Genomic DNA, 19,949 nt, shown 5'->3' on the forward strand with positions numbered 1-19,949 from the left:
ACACAGAGAAGCCCTGTCTCGAAAAACCAAACCAAACCAAACCAAACCAAACCAAACCAAACCAAACCAAACCAAACCAAACCAAACCAAACCAAATTTATGGTGGTAGTGGTGTAGGTACTGCATACCAACACTTTTAATACCAGCAGGGCTTAAAGACAGACAGAGCTATATTGAGAAACCCTGTCTCCCAAACAAAACAAAACAAAACAAAACAGAAACAAAAAACCCCCACAAACAAAAAAAATAGATCTCAAACCTCTGGCTAGAGAAATGGCTGAGTGGTTAAGAACACTTGTTTTTGCAGAGGACCAGGGCTCAGTTCCTAGCAACTAAATGGCAACCCACAACCTTCCATAGCTCAAGTTTCAGGCATCTGACATCTGTAAGCATCAGGCATGCACATCAACCTTTATTCTAAGCATTTTTTAAATGGCCTACAGTATGCTGTCAATCTGAAAGCATGCTGACACAGGATTTCCAGTTGGCTGTAGAGTATATGTCATGTACACTGCTATTACTTTATGAAACATCATTGGAGTTACTTGTGAAACTTCATTGTACTTGCTCATAGCAGAGTGAGGCAACTAGTCATTTGGTCTTAAGGCATGGGTACTGCTTTATGCGCTCTTTCTCTCTCTCTCTATTTATTTTATGTATTTGTATACACTGTAACTGTCTTCAGACACACCAAAAGAGGGCATCAGATCCCATTACAGATGGTTGTGAGCCACCATTTGGTTGCTGGGAATTGAACTCAGGACCTCTGGAAGAGCAGTCAGTGCTCTTAACCACTGAACCATCTCTCCAGCCCTGCCTTTTCTATAGTTCCTTTCTCTGCCTCTTCCCCTTGCATATTTGTTTCTGGTGTGAAAAAAATAGAATTATTTTAGGTTATTCTTGGCAATATCTCTGCATAAAGTTCCTTTGCTGACAATTTGTAGGGCTATTTGATGCAAATTCATGATAGGTATTCTGGGTAGTAGTCTGTACAGTGAGACCAGCCAAGAAGCCAGAGACAGGAGACAAACTTTACTTTGACCATCATTAAAGAGCAATGAAATTTAGAGCTACAAGGGCTACTGTATTTAAATGCTTTGTTTCTGACAATTTTCAGTATCATAGTTTCTTCAGAGCTCTTTACTAGCTATGAATCACTGATTCCATATTTGTAAGCCATATTTAAACTGTGTCTGGGGGTGGGAGTGGGGATTGTTGAAGGGTGTATAAAACTCAGGGCCTTGCACAATGCCAAGAGGCTACTTTACCTGTGAGCTCATTCTCAACACACACAGTTGTTTTAGTATCCAGCTAGAGAATATGCATCTTGGAAGTATGTGTAAAGTTTAAACATTCTTAGACTCAGTGGTCTTTCAGATATTTTAGGAAAGAGGTAGGAGATGCTTACATATTGCCTTGGTACTTAAGTGACTGAGTGAGGTGGGGGGATCTCAGGTTCAAGGCCGGTAGGAGAGGCACACATATTGCCTTGGTACTTAAGTGACTGAGTGAGGTAGGGGGATCTCAGGTTCAAGGCCTGGGCATTGAGTACATAATAAATATTTTGCATTTTATGTTTTAGTAATTTTGTAAATTTTAAGTGTAATTCCTATGCTGGAAGTTCTATTTCTTTCATTGTCTTGTAGGAACACCTTTGTCCTGGAATACTGTGGAGAGGTACTTGATCATAAAGAGTTTAAAGCTCGGGTGAAAGAATATGCACGGAACAAAAACATCCACTACTATTTCATGGCCCTGAAAAATGACGAGGTGAGCAGTGTGAATGTATTTACTTAAACAGGTTGGATCTGCTGCACTGGGGATGGGGCGTGGGTAGGTTGATCTGCTGATTGATGTTTAAATGACAACAATTGGGGCCAGAAGAAATGGACCATTAAATAGCCATTTGTGCCTCTAATTTCTGTATTGGAGAGATATAGGCAGGATGATCAGGAGTTAAAGGCCTTCTTCATTTGTTTAGGAAGTTTGAGGCCAGCTTATGGGACATAAAACTTTCTCAAAACAGTAAATAAATCAGAATCAGAACCATATGTTGTTTCTATTTGTTTACAAATGGATGGGAAGGGGTGGTTTTTATATGTAAATTCAAGCATACATGCTTCATATGACAACTTTAAATATCATGGATGATTCCCAGAATGTTTTTTATATGGGTTATATTTTAATGCTGAGAAATTTAGAAATGTCTATCATTCCATTTTAAAGTGATACTAATGAGCTTGTTACTTGTTGATACAAATGACAACTCTATAAAAAAAGTTTCCCACAAAACTTTTGTGAGAAATGATGTGATATATTTTACATTTTAATAAATCTCTTCTACGTGTGGCTCGATGATGCTTTGTTAGATCCTTAGATCTGTTTCTATATTCAAGGTTAAAATGCTAATTCTTAGCACCTATCTCTAGGTTCACTTAATCCAGGTATGGATGGCCTCTGGAATTGTCAATCTAGGGCATTTGGACATATACTCACGTTGTAGAGCCACTGAACTGTGTGTGGCACAGTCCCTGTTTTAAATGGAATTATTTCACATGTGAAATTGAAATGCAATAAAATATAAGAAGTAGGTAAGAGAGACGAGTTACATATTTTCTGTTTTGTTTTTGAGACCAGATCTCACTTTGTAGCTTTGGTCTGCCTAGAACTCGGTAGGCTGGCCTGGATTCTCAGTGACCTCCTGCCTCTGCCTCCCAAATGATAGGATTAAAGACATGAGACGCTGACTTGCTAAATACTTCAGGATGACCTTGAACTTTGATCTTCCTGCCTCTGCCTCCCAGTTTCTAGGATTACAGGCATGTGCTATGCTACTATGTCTGAGGATTGAACCCAGGATTGATTGATTGATGGATAGATCTCTTTCTTTCTTTCTTTCTTTCTTTCTTTCTTTCTTTCTTTCTTTCTTTCTTTCTTTCTTTCTTTCTTTCTTTCTTTCCTCCCCCCCCCCCCGGATTTTTACACTCTAGACAGTCACTGTGTAAACCAAGCTTATCCCTAGCCCCAAGAAATTATTTTGCCTTTATATAAACTACTTAAGAAAAATTCTACAATGGCAGCCAGCCATTTGTTACTTTGTTATAGAAAGTTCTCTAAAATAGGGTAGGAACCAAAGGGGATGGGATGTATGTTTTTGTTTTTGTTTTTTTTTTTTTTAAAAAAAAAACATTAAAATTACCTTAATGCATTTTAATTTTCAAAATGCATGAATATTTTAAGATCTTGCTTTAAGACACTTAAATTTTCTTCTTTCTCCCAGATAATAGATGCCACTCAAAAAGGGAATTGCTCTCGTTTCATGAATCATAGCTGTGAACCAAACTGTGAAACCCAGAAAGTAAGTTGATATTAAAATTTGAAGTATTTATTCAAGATTGCTATTTTTAACCATTAATTTTAATTTCTACATCAGAAGTACTCTCAGTTTTTTATTTCATAAGAGGTACTTTTCATTTTGGAATAAGTTTAGATTTATATAAATACAAAAATAGAGATTTCTAAAAATAGAGTGCATGCCCAATTATCACCCCTCTTCTACCTTCCACAAGTGTTTAGGAAGTTTTAATTAATGAAAAGACTTATAATTTTATAGTAAAGTAAGTTTTTTTTAAAGTAAGATTTATGTTGTTACGTTTGTGTGTGAGCGTGTACATGTATATATGCTCTCATGCGTGCATATGTATGTAGAGGTCAGAGAACTTGCAGGAGTTGAGTCTTTCACCATGTTGGTACAGGAGATTAAACTCATGCCTTTACCTGATAAGCCATTTTGTCATCCTTTTAATATCATTTTGTTTTGTTTTGTTTTTATACATTTATTTATTTATTTAAGTCCACTGTAGCTGTCTTAAGATGCACCAGAAGAGGGTGTCAGATCTCATTATGGATGGTTGTGAGCCACCATGTGGTTGCTGGGATTTGAACTCAGGACCTTAGGAAGAGCAGTCGGTGCTCTTAACCACTGAGCCATCTCTCCAACCCTTAATATCATTTTTACACATATAATTTTTTCTAGTCTAAAATTCAACCAAGAAATTTGTTACATTTGATAGTTTCCTTGCCTATAATTCTAGATTTTATTTCAAAATTACTATAATACAAACTTAAATCTGAATTTTCATCAATGGTTATTTTCATATTTGAATTTTTATGTAACTAAAAAAATTTTTAATATTAAAATCTGTTGTCAGGCAGTGGTGGCACGTGCCCTTAATCCCAGCATTCAGAAGTCACAGACAGGCAGATCGCTGTGAGCTAAGGCCAGCCTGGTCTCCAGAGTGAGTTCTAAGACAAACAAGGTTACACAGATACTATCCTGAAAAAAAACAAAACAAAAAGTTATGTGTTTGTCTTGGGTATTTGCTTGCATGTGTGTCTGAGCACTAGGTGTGTGCAGTACCTACAGAGTACAAACGGAGGGTCCGATCTGCCTGAGACTGGAGTTAGATAGTTGTGAATCACCATATAGGTTCTGGGAATCAAGCCCTGACATTGTGACAGAATAGCCGGTGCTCTTGAGCAGTGTCCCCTCTCCTGTGGTTTCCCTCCTTCTTTTTCTTTGACCCTGTTCTACCCCAACCTTCTTTCTTTTGAGACAGGGTTTCATTGCATCCAGTCTTGGCTGGTCTGGAACATGCCATCCAGACCGCCTGCCTCTCCCTCCTGAGTGTTGGGATTAAAGGCATTTATTACCAGGTCTGGCTTCTCTTTCTTGTAAGGAGCTTAAATAACAATTTATGTGTAGTGTGAATGTCTTTGTGAGTATATGCTGTGTGTGGTGTATGAGTATGCCGGGGGGTGGGGGGGAGACTAAGAGAAACATTGGATTCCACAGTGCTTGGGTTATAGGCAGTTAGCAACTGCCAGAAGTGGATGCTGGAAGGTGAACTTGGGTCCTCTTAACCATTGAGCCAACTCTCCAGCTCCCAATGTTCAGACTCTTATCAAGACTCCAATTGCCAATTTGACACTTATATGGCATAAATAGCCAAAGTTGAGAAGGATTAGAAAATCTAGGCTAAAGACTTGGAGAGATAGCTCAGCAATTCCTGTTCTTGTAGAGATTCCAGGTTTGATTCCTTGTGGTGGTTTTCAATGTATGTGTAACTCCAATTCCAGGTGATCTGATGTCTGACCTCCATGGGCATCAGCATGCATTTAGTGCACCTATTACATTGCAGGTAAAACACTCATACACAGAATAAAATAAATCCTTAAGACATAAAAGAAAAGAATTCTAAGTAGGCTATGGTAGATAAGGGGGGAAAGTGAGTGCGGTATAAGCCTGATGACCTACCTGCATTTGGATACCTGGACTCCAGAATTAAAAAGTCAGATGTGTAGTGGGCATCTGTAATCAGTCCTAGTGCTTCTCCTATAGCAAGGTGGGAAGGGGAGGTGGGGGGATGACCCGAAAACTTGTAGACTGGCTAGTCTGTAGCTAAGTGGCAGAAATGAGAAATCCTGCTTCAGAACAATGTGGAAGATGGCTTGGAGAGATGGCTCAGCAGTTTGATTCTTAAAGAAGACTTGAGTTTGGTACTGGGAATTGTGCTCAGGTTTTGATACTCAGTGACACCTAGAATCCTCTAGTTTTGTTTTGTTTTGTTTTGTTTTGTTTTTTTCGAGACAGAGTTTCTCTTTGTAGCCCTGGCTGTCCTGGAACTCACTTTGTAGACCAGGCTGGCCTTGAACTCAGAAATCCACCTGCCTCTGCCTCCTGAGTGCTGGGATTAAAGGCGTGTGCCACCACGCCTGGCTTCTAGTTTTGTTTTTTAAGACCAAGTTAGCTTTCATATATGTAAATGTAAGTTAAAAGCAGTTTTTGTTTTATTTCTGTTGACTGTGCTAGAGACTGAATACAGGGCCTTGTGTTTACTAGCCAGGGGCTTTCCATTAACTGCATTCTTCACTCCAGCAGTGGTTCTTTTTATTGTATTATAGGCCAATTAATGGATACAGAATTTGATAGTCTAGAATGGCATGTTAGTTACTTAAGAAAAAAATTCAATTTGCTTTGAGAAAATATCACATAAAGATTTCTCTGTGTAATCCAGTCAGGTAATAATGGTCTTTATACAAATGGATGTACAAATATTAATGAGTTACTAATACCTTGTCTTCTCAAAACATTTCAGTGGACTGTGAATGGACAGCTGAGGGTTGGATTTTTTACCACCAAACTAGTTCCTTCAGGCTCAGAATTGACTTTTGACTATCAGTTCCAAAGATATGGGTAAGTAATGGTTTTGGTTCCTTTTGCTGCTTCGGAAAGGGAAAATAGATGTTCAGATACAATGATATAAAGTTCTCATATGGATTATTTAGAAGTTACAGATAGTATTAGTTCTCATCTATAGTATACCATCATAATTTTTTTTTTCTGTTATGTGATTTTCCTGGCCACTAAGGGATTTATAGTACAAGGACAGTGAAATATTCCTCAGATCTCAATATAATAAAACTTTACTATAGGGCTGGGGGTGCAGCTCAGTTGATAGTATGCTTTCCTAAGCATGCATGAACCCCTGGGCTTGATTCCCAATACGAGATAAAAGAATGGTATGTGGTGATGGGGATCCTATCATGTGGCTCTCAACCTTTTTTTTTTTTTTTTAAAGATTTTATTTATTTATTTATTTATTTATTATATGTAAGTACACTGTAGCTATCTTCAGACACACCAGAAGAGGGAGTCAGATCTCGTTAAGGATGGTTTGAGCCACCATGTGGTTGCTGGGATTTGAACTCTTTGGAAGAGCAGTCGGGTGCTCTTACCTGCTGAGCCCTCTCACCGGTTCTCATCCTTCTTTTTTTTTTTTTTTTTTTGAGACAGGGTTTCTCTGTGTAGCCCTGGCTGTCCTGGAACTCACTTTGTAGACCAGGCTGGCCTCGAACTCAGAAATCCACCTGTCTCTGCCTCCCAAGTGCTGGGATTAAAGGCATGCGCCACCACCACCCGGCTCATCCTTCTTAATAATGCTTTTAAATGCACTTCTTCATCATGTTGTGGTCCCAACCATAAACTTATTTTTGTTGCTACTTCATAACTAATTTTGCTATTATGAATCATAATGTAAATATCTGATGTGCAGATGGTTTTAGGCAACCCATGTGAAAGGGTCATTCAACCTAAAGTAGCCCTGACCCACACAGATTGATAAGCAATGGATCTTACTTTTTGGTGTACCAATAAAACATTTATACATAAGTGATGGTGTCTAAATTGTGTTAGCAATTTTATTCCTAGCACATGTAGTGTGTATAGCTTCTTACTTTCATGTTTCAGTAAGTAGGTGGAGGCAGGAAGATGAGAATTCAAGGCCACTCTTGCCTGTGTATCAGGTTGAGAACAGCCTGCCTAGATGATACCCTTTCTCAAAAAACACAAAGCAAAATTAAGAAGAAGAAGAAAAAAAAAATCATTATAGATATACCAACTTTGAGTATATCTGTTTGAAGAGAATAATATCCTTGTTTATCCATCAACTTTTAGATAATATTGTTTGACTTATACCACCCATATTGCACTCCTTTTGGAGCTTGGAGAGTGGTTAAGAGCACTGACTGCTCTTCTAGTGCACTTGGGTTTAATTCCTAGCACCCGCATGGGAGCTCACAACTGTTTGTAACTCCAGTCTCATGGGATCTGACATCCTCACACAGACATACATGCAGGCAAAACACAGGCATACAAATAAACCATAGAATAAATGGTATTTGAAGGATGGTATGGTGGTATACTCCTTTGATCCCATCAGTTGGGAGATAGAGGCACGTGGATCTCTGAGTTTCAAGGCTAGCCTGGGTGTGCATTGTAAATTCAAGCCAGCCAGGGTTTCCGAAGTTAGCAAGGTAGAGTGGTATATATGCTTATCTTCCCACATTGAAACTGTGGAAGGAACAATATTAAATAGAACCAATAAAGTGAAGGGGTAGAAATTTCGAGTAGGGTGTAAAACTCTGGAAGCTTCCCTACTCCCCAGATTACACCTTTGCTGCTTATATTAAAAGGCACAGAGATTAAGTTTCTAGGATATTTTAATCCTTTCATGCTATTATAGAACAAGATTTAATTTTCTTACTTTTTTTTTTAACCAGTGGCTCCTTTTCTTGGCAGTGATGCTATCTGTTTCAGATGTTTCTTCACATATTTTGTATTTTAGAACTTAGTGATCTCTGACATTCTTTCACTTCTGAAACTGTTACCTAATTATAACCAGGACAAATGCCAAGAGAAATCCCTGTTGTACTACTAATACTGCTTTTCTTATCACTAGGTAACTACAGACTAGGTTCTATATGATTCCTACTTTTTTTTCCTTCCTGTGCTTATATTATCCTTTCTGAGGGCAAAGAAGTGGATATGTTTATGAGTCCTTGCTCTGTTTGTGAAAACATTTACTTTTTTGCCTCTTAATTGCTTGCAGAGGTGGATTTTTAACCAGGGCTGTAGAGTTAAGTCAGAATTCTGTTACTTTCCTTGCCTCCATGGTTTCAGTCAGTCGGCTGTTACTGTATTTATTATTGCGAGCTCATCCTGTGTGATCAGTTTTTAAATTAAGGGTTCCTTTTTGAGTGTCGTGATACTGCATTTTTTATGTTTTTATAATAGTGGATCTTTTTTTTTTTTTTTTTGGTGTACCAATTGTTTGCAATTTTATTCCTTGCACATGTAATGTATATAGCTTCTTTCTTTCATGTTTCAATAAGTAGTTTTATTGGCCTGTTTTACCTAACAGGTGATACAAGATTAGGAAAATGATGAAGCCAGTCCTGCTGGTGCTGGTCTGTAATCAAGCTACATGGGAGGCTGAGGCAAGAAAGCTATAGGTTCAAAGCCAGACTGACCAACCTGTTGAAACTGTCTCAAAAATAGAAAGTAGGAGGGGGCTGGAAATGAACATATTAGTAGAACTCTTGTTCAACTTGTAGAACCCATGGATTGAATTTGTCTCTCCCACTGCCCTCACACATACAAAAATTAAGAGAAGGAGTGATGGTGAAAAAAGGATTTTTTTTTTTACAAGCAATTCTTAGGCATTTTTCTATTAGAAGCAGGTTTGTAAGAGTCTATTAATATTAAAACATTCATATTTCCTGTAGGTTGGTATAATTCTTAACATGTTGTCACTCTTACATGTTTTACTTCTGTATAACTCATTTTCCTGTTCCCTGACAGCAAAGAAGCTCAGAAGTGTTTCTGTGGGTCAGCCAACTGCCGGGGTTACTTGGGAGGAGAAAACAGAGTCAGTATCAGAGCTGCGGGAGGGAAGATGAAAAAGGAACGCTCTCGAAAGAAGGATTCAGTAAGTTTGCCGCTGTCTGTTTTTCAAATTTTATAATAGAAGTTTTAAGGAAATAGCTTTTCTGATTAATTTAAAAGGAAAATCCAGGTTTGGAGAAGATACCGGAAAAGAAGTATGGATGGTTGTATAATATTTATTTATGGTTGTATAATAGAAAACTGCTTAAAGTTTTTGGCTCATAATTCCTCTGAGCTTGTCTTTGTTTGGGATGGACATAGCTCTACCAAATGTGAAGGTTAAGGGACAGTCTGCTGGAGTCTGTTACCTGTTTGCAAGTGGGTCCCAGGGATCAAACTCAGATCATCAGGAATGGCAGCAAGCACTTTTACCTGCTGAGTCATCTAACCTGCCCTATATGTATATGTATTCTATTGAATAAATTTACCAGTTTGTTTAACTGTGTCACGCATATTTGTGTTGTTTCTTTGTGTTTTGCCATTGTGAATGTGACTGTTGTAGTTAGTATCATAGGCATTTCCTGGTACATATTGTGCAGACGTTTTTCTGTGTTTTGTTCTTGTAAGTGGAATTACCAGGTAGGAGAGATAGTTATTTTGTATTTTAGCTAATGCTTTGAGTTTTTTACTTTATATTTTCATCTTATATTGCTTATTTGTTCTTTATCTCCCTTGAGGATAGCTTTTTAGAGAAAAGTATTTCTGTGTGTGTCTGGCCTGCTTGTGTGTCTGGTGCCAGTGGAGGGCAGAAGAGGTCATCATATCCCCTGAAATTAGAATTGCATATTGTTGTGAACTGCTGTGTGGGTCCTTCAAACCTATGTACACTGGAAGATCAACCAGGGCTTTTAACTGATGAGCCATCTCTTCAGCCCTAAAGTATAGTCTTTAAATTTTACATTCATTGTAACATCTTCCATCTTAGCATCTAAAAGTATATGTACTTAAATTATATAACGTATTTTCCTGCTTCCCTTATCCCTTCCCATCCATTTTTTTCGTTTTTTTCCCCTTACTTGCTCTGTGTGTATGGGTAAGGGGAGGGGTAGGTGTGCCAGGGTAAGTCTGATGGCAATTTGCAGGTGTTTATTTCTCTCCTTCATAATTTATTAGACAAAGATGCAGGTGCCATTACACACTGAACCATGTCACTGCCTCTTAGGCCTCAAAACTCTTTGTGCCTTGAATTCCTCATATCTTGGATTATAGGCCTGATTCATCTTGCCCAGCAATGCTGAATACTGAGGAATGTATGTTAGGCAGATATTTTGCTATTCACATAGTTGATGAATGAGTGAAATGCTTTTCTATCAGTTTTTATTTCTTTTTATTTATATGTTTAAGGTTTTTTTGCGACTAGGTTTCTCTGTGTAGCCCTTGCTGTCCTAGAACTCCTTTGTAGACCATGTGACCTTGAACTCCAGAGATTCATCAGTCTTTACATCTTACATCCTGAGTGCTGAGATTAAAGGCATATACCACCAAGCTAATTTGGTTGTTTGAGACAGGCTTTCACTATGTAGCTCTGGCTATCCTGTAGCCTTAGGGACCCATTTCCCTCTGACTCTTGAGTGCCACCTCACCTGGTTTTCAATTTATATTTTAACAGATTTAATGATAGGAGATGTCATGTTTGTTTTCTTCCCTCCCTTACTTGGAGACAGAGTAGCCTAGGCTGGTCTTGAGGAGTTCGTGGTCTTCTGCCTCAACTTTCAAGTCTGATATTGCAGGCATGGCTTAGTGATGGGTATGTCCCTGGACTCCAAGCCTAATAGTATGGTTCCTTCTGATTGTACTTTCCATTTCTAAATTACTTGTGAAGCCGGACATTTCCCCGCCCCCCAGATTGTTTGAATAAGTGAGTGGGTTGTACTTGTCTTTTAACTAGAAAGCTTTCTTTGCTGTGCTAGGTGGATGGAGAACTCGAAGCACTGATGGAAAATGGTGAAGGCCTCTCTGATAAGAACCAGGTTCTTAGTTTATCCCGGCTCATGGTTAGAATTGAAACTTTGGAACAGAAACTTACCTGTCTCAAGCTCATTCAGGTAAGCACTTAAATACTAATATATTTCTGAATTAAGGGTAAGACATTTAAACTAAAATCAGGCTAATGGAGAAAAATTAATAATGTTTTAAATTGTCATGCAAGTTCTTTAGAACTTTGAAAGCTTATACCCTTGAAAATGACTGACTAGTTTAATATATGAAGAGCAAAGCTGGTTTGCTTGTCCCTTTGGTTAAAAGCACATGGTGGGATTTCTTTTGGTGTGATAATTCATAGTACTTGGTATAGCTCTCTTGCCTACAAGTTACTAGCCTACCAAAACTATTTTACTATATAATCTCAAAGCAAAGAATTTTAGCAGTCATCTCATGTATTCCAATTTAATAAGTATGCCATGAGAAAGCAATAAAAAAAATCATCTAAAATAATCTTTTTTCTTTTTCTTTTTTTCCTTTTTTTTTTTTTTTTTTTTTTTTTTTTTTTTTTTTTTTTTTTTTTTTTTTTTTNGGGGNNTTTTTNNTTTTNNTTTTTTNCNTTTTTTTTTTTTTTGGTTTTTTGAGGCAGGGTTTCTCTGTATAGCCCTGGCTGTCCTGGAACTCACTTTGTAGACCAGGCTGGCCTCGAACTCAGAAATCCGCCTGCCTCTGCCTCCCGAGTGCTGGGATTAAAGGTGTTCACCACCACACCCAGCTAAAAAACATTTTTTTTAAAAAAAAGATTTTTATGAGTAAACTGTTGCTGTCTTCAGACACACCAGAAGTGGGCATCAGATCCCATTACAGATAGTTATGAGCCTCCATGTGGTTGCTGGGATTTGAACTCAGGACCTCTGGAGGAGCAGTCAGTACTCTTAACTGCTGAGCCATCTCTCCAGCACCCCCTTAAAAAAAAAATCTTAACAGGAGGATTGGTGGTATAGTTTAATGTCAGTGTTTGTCTAGTATAACGAAGCCCTAGGTTCAAACCCTAGCACTGCAGAAACCAAACCAAACCAATTATTAGCAAAGAAAAGGCTTTTTAAAATAAGAATCTGACTGAATAAAAGAGAAAAGAAAAGAAAATTATGTAAAAACTAATTTTTACTGTTACAGCATTTCAGCAAAGTAATTTTCCATGACATTCAGAATATTTTCTTTAAATTTATGTACATGAATACACTGTTGCTATCTTCAGACACACCAGAAGAGGGCATCAGATCCCCTTACAGATGGTTGTGAGCCATCATGTGGTTGTGTGGAATTGAACTCGGGACCTCTGGAAGAGCTCTTATCATTGAGCCATGTCTTCTGCCCAAATTTTTTTCTTTCAAAGATTTATTTTTATTCTGTGTATGTGTTGCCTCTATGCATGCATGTACACTATCTGCTTGCCCAGTGCCTACAGAGTCAAAAGAAGGTAGCAGTTCTCCTGAACCAGAGTTACGGGTGTTGTGAGCCACCGAGGGCGCTGAGAATGGAACCCAAGTCCTGCATGCAGCAAGGGCTCTTAACCACTGAGCCAACACCAGTTCCTAAATTATTTGATTACTTTTGGTTTACTGCATTTATTTATTGTATGTGTGGGCGGGCATATGTCTTTGGAAGTCAGTGGAATAGTCAGTTCTTTTACCACATAAGACCTGGGGATTGAAGTCATTAGGCTTAGAGGTAAGTACCTTTAACTGCTTGGACCATCTTGCCAGGTCCAGGACCGAATTTCACTGTAAATGATATGTTTTAATAGTTTTCCAATGTTAGTAAAGATCAAGTGCACTTTTGGGAGAAGGGTGTGTGTGTGTGTGTGTGTGTGTGTGTGTGTGTATGAAATATTTGGTTTTTTGATACAGGGTTTCTCTAGTCCTAGCCTCCCAGAATTTACAGTGCAGACCAGGGTAGCCTCAAACTCAGACATCTTCCTGTATCCATGTGTGCGTTAATTTAAGTAACGTTTGCACTGGTGTTGCCTCCCTAACACCCTGCATCATGCCTTTTCCCTCTATGAAAGAACACACACACACAGTCCTGCCTCAAGTCATTTCTGGAACGTCATGGGTTGTCACTGTTGTGGATCTGGATGGCAGAGCTTGGCGATGGCCGGGAAAGTAACCAGAAGCTTCAGGAAGAGGTTAGTTCCCATTTCCTTACATTTCTTAAAACTACTTCAGGTGTTGGCTTAGGTGGAGGGAATATAATACTGGTGATTATGAATATAACACTTCCATCAGTATCAAAAAAAAAAAAATGTCTATCATTCCTGTGGCTATAACTTTGCTTTTGTAGTGAATTTACCTTTGGTTTTCCCCATAGCATCTTCTAAAGTCAATTCTATATACCAAGAACTGTAAGCACAATCTATCATGATAGTAATTCAGTTGATTGCTAAGATTATTATTTTTAAATTATGGGGAAAACATAGAAAATTTGAATTTTGGAGTTCTGAAAAATTTAGAACATTCTGAGAAGCAAAGAAGTGTTTTCAAAGGTCCAAGTAAAGATTAATTTGGCAACATTATTAGTGGATTTGCAATTTTTACAGTTTACCATGACTTTTCAAAGTTAGCTTTAAAAATAAAAATCATAGTTTCTTCCCCAAAGTCAGTTATTTAATATTTTTTTTTTAATTGGTTATTCAAGACAGGGTTTCTCTATGTATGCCTGGCTGCCTGGAACTCACTCTGTAGACCAGGCTGCTCTCAAACTCACAGAAGTCTGCCTCTTTCTGCCTTTGCCTTTGCTGAGATAAAGATATGTGTCACCACTGCCCAGCCAATAAAAACACTCTTTAAAATGAAGTATTAGGGGCTGGAGATGTAGCTCAGCCATTAAACCACGACCAAAAATAAAAATGAAGTGTTGGTGTGGTCATACAGTAATTTTTCTTGCTCCCTTTCACAGTGATCTGGGAATACCTTGGGGAAGACTTAGGATTTTGTCGACCAATACTGGAAAGTAATTTGTAAGAATTAATTAATTAATTAATTTGTAAGAAATATTTAGATTTCAGTTTGAGGGGTGCTTAGAAGATTATACTTGAATCTTTCAGATGTGGAAGCTATCATTTTAATACATGGTTTTGTATGGTTCTCAAGTTCCTTTTATAGTAACTTGGAGAATTTTATCAGTAAATAGACTGGAAATGCAGACTAATACTATTTTTCTTTTTCTTTTTTTAAAGCTGCATAATTTTGTTGATCCCTTACTTTAGAGAATATTTATCAATCAGTCACACTTAGTGGCATGGGTAGGCATTATGTCATTACCCTGTACTTTTTAATTATAGTTTTTCTTCCATCTTTAAAGGAAATAATGTTATAACTTTCTGCATCTATATTTACGAAGACAGACCCAAAATGTACTGTTTTCTTTTTTTTTCTTTTTTTTTTTTAAAGATGTGTGCTTAGTTTTCAGAGTGAACCAGTGCGTCTCTATTTATTTATTTATTTATCTATTTATTTATTTATTTATTTATTTATTTATTTATTTATTTATTTATTATATGTAAGTACACTGTAGCTGTCTTCAGACACTCCAGAAGAGGGCATCAGATCTTGTTACGGATGGTTGTGAGCCACCATGTGGTTGCTGGGATTTGAACTCTGGACCTTCGGAAGAGCAGTCGGGTGCTCTTACCCACTGAGCCATCTCACCAGCCCCATACTGTTTTCTGTATCTGAGTCCTCACCTGATTTTGAAAGGTCAGCTATATGGAGTGATTGATTATTTTTTTATTATGTTTAATCAGATTATAAAGACTTTGGAGCATTTGCCCATTCCTACAAAAAATATGTTGGAAGAAAGCAAAGTACTTCCAATTATCCAGCGCTGGTCTCAGACTAAGACTGCTGTTCCTCAGTTAAGTGAAGGAGACGGGTATTCTAGTGAGAATACATCACGTGCTCACACACCGCTTAATACACCGGACCCTTCTGCCAAGCCGAGCACGGAAGTGGATACAGATACTCCCAAGAAACTCATATTCCGCAGACTTAAGATTATAAGTGAAAATAGCATGGACAGTGCAGTCTCGGACGTCACCAGTGAGCTAGAATGCAAGGATGGCAAAGAGGACCTTGATCAGCTAGAGACTGTCACTGTGGAAGAGGATGAAGAGCTGCGGTCCCACCAGCTCCTCCCACAGCAGCTGTGCGAGTCCAAAGTTGAGAGAGAAGCCACCATCGAAGTCAGTAAATTACCCACATCTGAACCGGAGGCAGACACAGAGGCAGAGCCCAAAGACAGCAACGGCACAAAACTAGAAGAAACTATTGCTGAGGAAACGCCATCCCAAGATGAAGAAGAGGGAGTGTCTGATGTTGAAAGTGAGAGAAGCCAGGAGCCACCAGATAAAACAGTGGATATAAGTGATTTGGCTACCAAGCTACTAGACAGTTGGAAAGATCTAAAGGTAAGAAACCTTTTTTTGTTATCATAACTGAATTATTTAGATTCCATGTTCTGTAAACCTAAATAAAAACTGACATTTTTAGCCATGAGTATTTCTGAAAAATGGAATATGATCTCTCAGCTAGTGATAGATGTGTCTCCAGTGTTGTCTTTGTAAGAGCCATAACTGTCAAACCATTATACAGATAATGTCCATCTTTTCTCTCACTGAGAAAGAATAGCATATTGGTGATTTTATTTATTAATTTCTCAGCTCTTCACATAAAATAAAACAAAATCCTTCTAGTATTAAACTTACTCTATATGTAATGACAGCAGATGTTTAAAATAATTGGAAATCCAGTGAATAGGCTAATAGAAAATTAACAATGAAATTGATCGGAAAACCCTGGTAATTTAGGAACTTCACATTATAAAATATTAAGAAATTTTATTTTAGAATGAACATCATGGCACTAGTTTATTTTTGTTTGTTTTTGAAATAGTCCTGCCCTTAAGTTTTTTGTTTGTTTGTTTGTTTTTAATTGGGCAAAACATATTACCTAAAAGGGCAGGGGAGCTAGACATGGTGGTACATGCCTCTAATTCAGCACTGGGGAGGCAGAGGGAGAAGCGAGCCTGGTCTACAGGGTGAGTTCTAGGACAACTAAGGATATGCCTACAGAGAGAGAAACCCTGTCTCAATAAATAAATAACAAATGGGGAAAAGTCTGGAAACTTTGTCATATACTGGCATAAATATATCTATGTGTGTATGTGTGTGTGTATATGTATATATACATACATACATACATATATATATATATATATATATATATATATATATATATATATACACATACGTACACACATACTTATTTATATTCTTAATAAAGAATGCAATAAGATGTGTAGAATTTGCCTTTCAGTCTGGATCCTGAATGAATATGAACATAGGAAAACTTGAACCTATGAGAGCTAAGAGTTCAATTGTAAGGGGACTGGTGTCCAGTTTTTTGAGGGCCCTATGGGAACAGCTTACTTCCTACCTTTTATATTTTCTGTTCCTCCTTTCTTCTCTCAGAGTTGAAACAATGTGATAAATTAGCAGTGCAGGTTTTTTGTAGCAAGGTGAAATTAAGAAGCTCATTACATTCGATTCTGTGATTTGAGCCCATGGTACTTAAGAGTTGGTGGATTGTATGGTGTGCTTCCTGTTCGCTCTGTTGAGACCTTTTCATATACCAGTCTGTGCTCTTAGTACTTACATATGCTACACTTTGATCGCTTAAAATTTAGCCTAAACTCAGATTTATTTAGTGTGAAAGCTGACTTTTTAAAATAAATACAAAAGGAAGTTTTGATAGTAAGCCTGTCTGTGATGCCATGTATTAACTGCAGGAGTCAGAATTTTGGTTAAATAAAAGATACTAGAATGGGTACTTGTTGGACCTTTCTTTCTAGCCTGCTTTGTGACAGCACAGGGTCTTGAAGTTCCTCAGATGTTTGGAGTAGACTGTTAGCCTGAGTGACAGTAATTTAGTAATAAAGGCAGAGGTAGAAGCAAGTACACAAGTGGACACAGGAAAGACATAGAAAGCCACAGTTTGATAGAAGAGAGGGTGCTCTTATAAAGAGGTTTGCTGGGAAGTCTGTGGTCAACATTTCTCAGATTGTTAAGATATAATTTCATACCCTTGTCTTAAAATCTGTAAGATGTAAAGCTTTTGATTTTCTGTGCAGTAGTTTGTAATTGTAAATGTATAATTTACTCTCTGGGCTGTGTTTAGTCTGATAACTGGAACACTTAACCTCATTTTCTGAACACCTATTTTTCAGTCCTACAAAATTTTTTCATTTTCTCTTATCCTTTGAATCTGAAAGACCAAAGTAGTTTCACAATGATGTGTCTATTAAGATCTTCTTAACTTTAGGTTTACATTTTTATTTGTATTTAAAATATTTAGTTTTTAGATTTCATACTTTGTATTTATCTGACTTCTTAACATCAAGGATGCATTAAATAAAATTCTCTCTTTTTCAAACTTGTTTGTTTGGGCATTGAGTTGCTGAGAAACATCTTTACTTACTATGAACTGATACTTTGTTACATATTGGTGCTGGGGTTCTTAATTCTTCTATTCTTTTCATAAGCATTTACCACGTCTCTGATTTCTAAACTTTGATTACTATTGTCTTTTAAGTTCAAAACAAAATTTTAGCTGGCACTTGGCTAGGAGTCTGAAATCAAGAATTGATAAATTGGATATGTTTTGGAGAAACATACTAATCTCATGTGATTACTATATACTACATCATCCCGGCATTGAAAGAGTTAACTACTTCTGTCTTACTTCACCTATGTGTTTAAGTAGACATTAGCTGAAAAGGAAATATTTTATTCTTTCAACCTTACTAAGCACCTGTGGCCAAGTACTGTGTTAGTTGTTGATATTAGTTCATACCAAGAAGCATTGGTTGTAGTTGCTTGGACCACTCTAATTCTCTTGTGGGTCTACTGTATATAACATTGCTGGACCTGCATTTCAGTTGTCCTCTCTACACTGGATGGAGTAAAGAACTGAACAAATACCTTCATACTCTTTAGTCTTGGTTTTGCTGTGAAGACAGACTATAGGGATCATCAATAAAATGTAAGAGGGTGGGAGGGAAGGGAATGAAGCTTCATGAATTACTCTTTGTCCTCCCAGATCTGATGATGATCCCCCTTGTAACTTGAACCATTTCCATCTAGCTTCTCAGGGCAGCAAGGAGCTTGTTAACATCACCAGCTGACCATGTGTCTCCTTTTCTCAACTCCATTTCCAACTTCGTGCTGAAGAAAAACAAGAACCTAGCGTGCATTCTGTGAAGAAACAGGAAGATGGTTGGGAAGTTGGATGATGCATGAAAAATATAATAGGTGAAAAGAGGACAGAGGTGGTTAACTCACTGGCGCCGGCATTATTTTGGTGCGTTCATTGTCAACAATTGTTGTCGTTCTGAGAAAATCCCTACTTCTGGAGAGAGGATTAAGTGAGCTACCTTTTCTATACCTTATGTACACAGGACCACTGGCTGCCTAGGCTTGCAAGGCACTTACTATACACATTTCTCCTAGAGTAGCCCTCATATCACCTAGCACATTGCTACTTAGAAATGTGTTCATTTTCACATACAGATTTGCTGAGCTACATTTTTTTAGCAGGGACATGTGCATTTCTTTCTGTGTGGAAGAACTGCTGTACATCACCTGTCCTACTGAAAATGTAGCCTAGATTTCACAAGCCAAAACAGTGATTACAAGTAATTAATTATAATTTGACTAGAAAAAAATTCTTCATTCAATTGGATCGTATGAAAAGGAGGTAAGGGCCTCATGAATTTGACAGTTTGAATTGTTGTTAACATCAAGAGGTTATAATAATTAGTAATTTAAGGTCTTCTTTACAAACACTTAAAAATAGTGCATCTCTCCTTCTGATCACCAGGGGTAGCTTATTTCTACCTGAATTAGAGACAGCTTCCTATGAGCAATTAGTATTTCTTAATGACTGCTCCTTTTCTCTTATTTCATCTTTTTTTTTTTTTTAGGCACTGCTTTACAATACACTATTTTAGCCAGGCCTGGTGGTGCACGACTTTAGCCTCAGCACTCAGAAGACAGAGGCAGGAGAGTCTGTGAGTTTAAGGCCAGCCTGGTCTACATAGTGAGTTCCAGGAAATCCAGGGCTATGTAGAGACCCTGGCCCAAAACCAAACCAAACCACATTTGGTTGGAAAATTCAACATTAAACTTTCCATAAGGCTTGAAATATAATTACCTAAACTAATGGTTTAGAGTCAATACTTGGAATTTCATTCCACCACTGATACTGTATGTAAAAAAGATTTGTACATGAAGTTGCATGTCCTAAGTTTCTGTGATAAATTGATAAGTCTGTAGAGTAAAAGAGATTTATAAGCCTATATAGAGTTGCCTCCAGGAAATGCTGCATTGAGAATATTTTTTAAGTGTCTCAGTTTTTGTGGTTTGTTTTGTTTGCGGGTTTTTCTTCTTTTTTTTTTTTATTTTAATTTTTAATTTTTTAATTTTTATGTTTTGAGACACAATTTCTCTTGTGTAGCCCTGGCTCCTGAAACTCACTGTGTAGAGCCAGGTTGGCTTTGAACTCAGAGATTCACCTAGTTCTGCCTCTGAGTGCTGGCATCAGAGGTGTGCTGCACCACCACCAGATTTAAGTGTCTCTCTCTCCTCTCTCTCTCTCTTCTCTCTCTCTCTCTCTCTCTCTCTCTC

General features: G+C 37.6%; 1 protein-coding gene across 4 annotated transcripts in view; it reads left to right on the forward strand.

Moving 5' to 3' along the window:
* Setd2 (SET domain containing 2, histone lysine methyltransferase) overlaps positions 1–19,949 on the forward strand; it is a 94,570-nt gene that overhangs the window by 32,908 nt on the left and 41,713 nt on the right. For 3 of the 4 annotated variants that reach the window (XM_021207438.1, XM_029543841.1, XM_029543840.1), the window contains exons 6-12: positions 1,647–1,770; positions 3,281–3,358; positions 6,159–6,256; positions 9,203–9,329; positions 11,197–11,331; positions 13,275–13,394; positions 15,012–15,674. In XM_021207438.1, the coding sequence (XP_021063097.1) occupies positions 1,647–1,770; positions 3,281–3,358; positions 6,159–6,256; positions 9,203–9,329; positions 11,197–11,331; positions 13,275–13,394; positions 15,012–15,674 (1,345 nt within the window). Of the gene's footprint in view, positions 1–1,646; positions 1,771–3,280; positions 3,359–6,158; positions 6,257–9,202; positions 9,330–11,196; positions 11,332–13,274; positions 13,395–15,011; positions 15,675–18,407; positions 18,625–19,949 lie in introns of all 4 variants that reach the window. The other variant, XR_003844676.1, reaches the window with a different exon arrangement.

This window comes from Mus pahari, chromosome 10, assembly GCF_900095145.1.
Source record: "Mus pahari chromosome 10, PAHARI_EIJ_v1.1, whole genome shotgun sequence".
Lineage (NCBI taxonomy): Eukaryota > Metazoa > Chordata > Mammalia > Rodentia > Muridae > Mus > Mus pahari.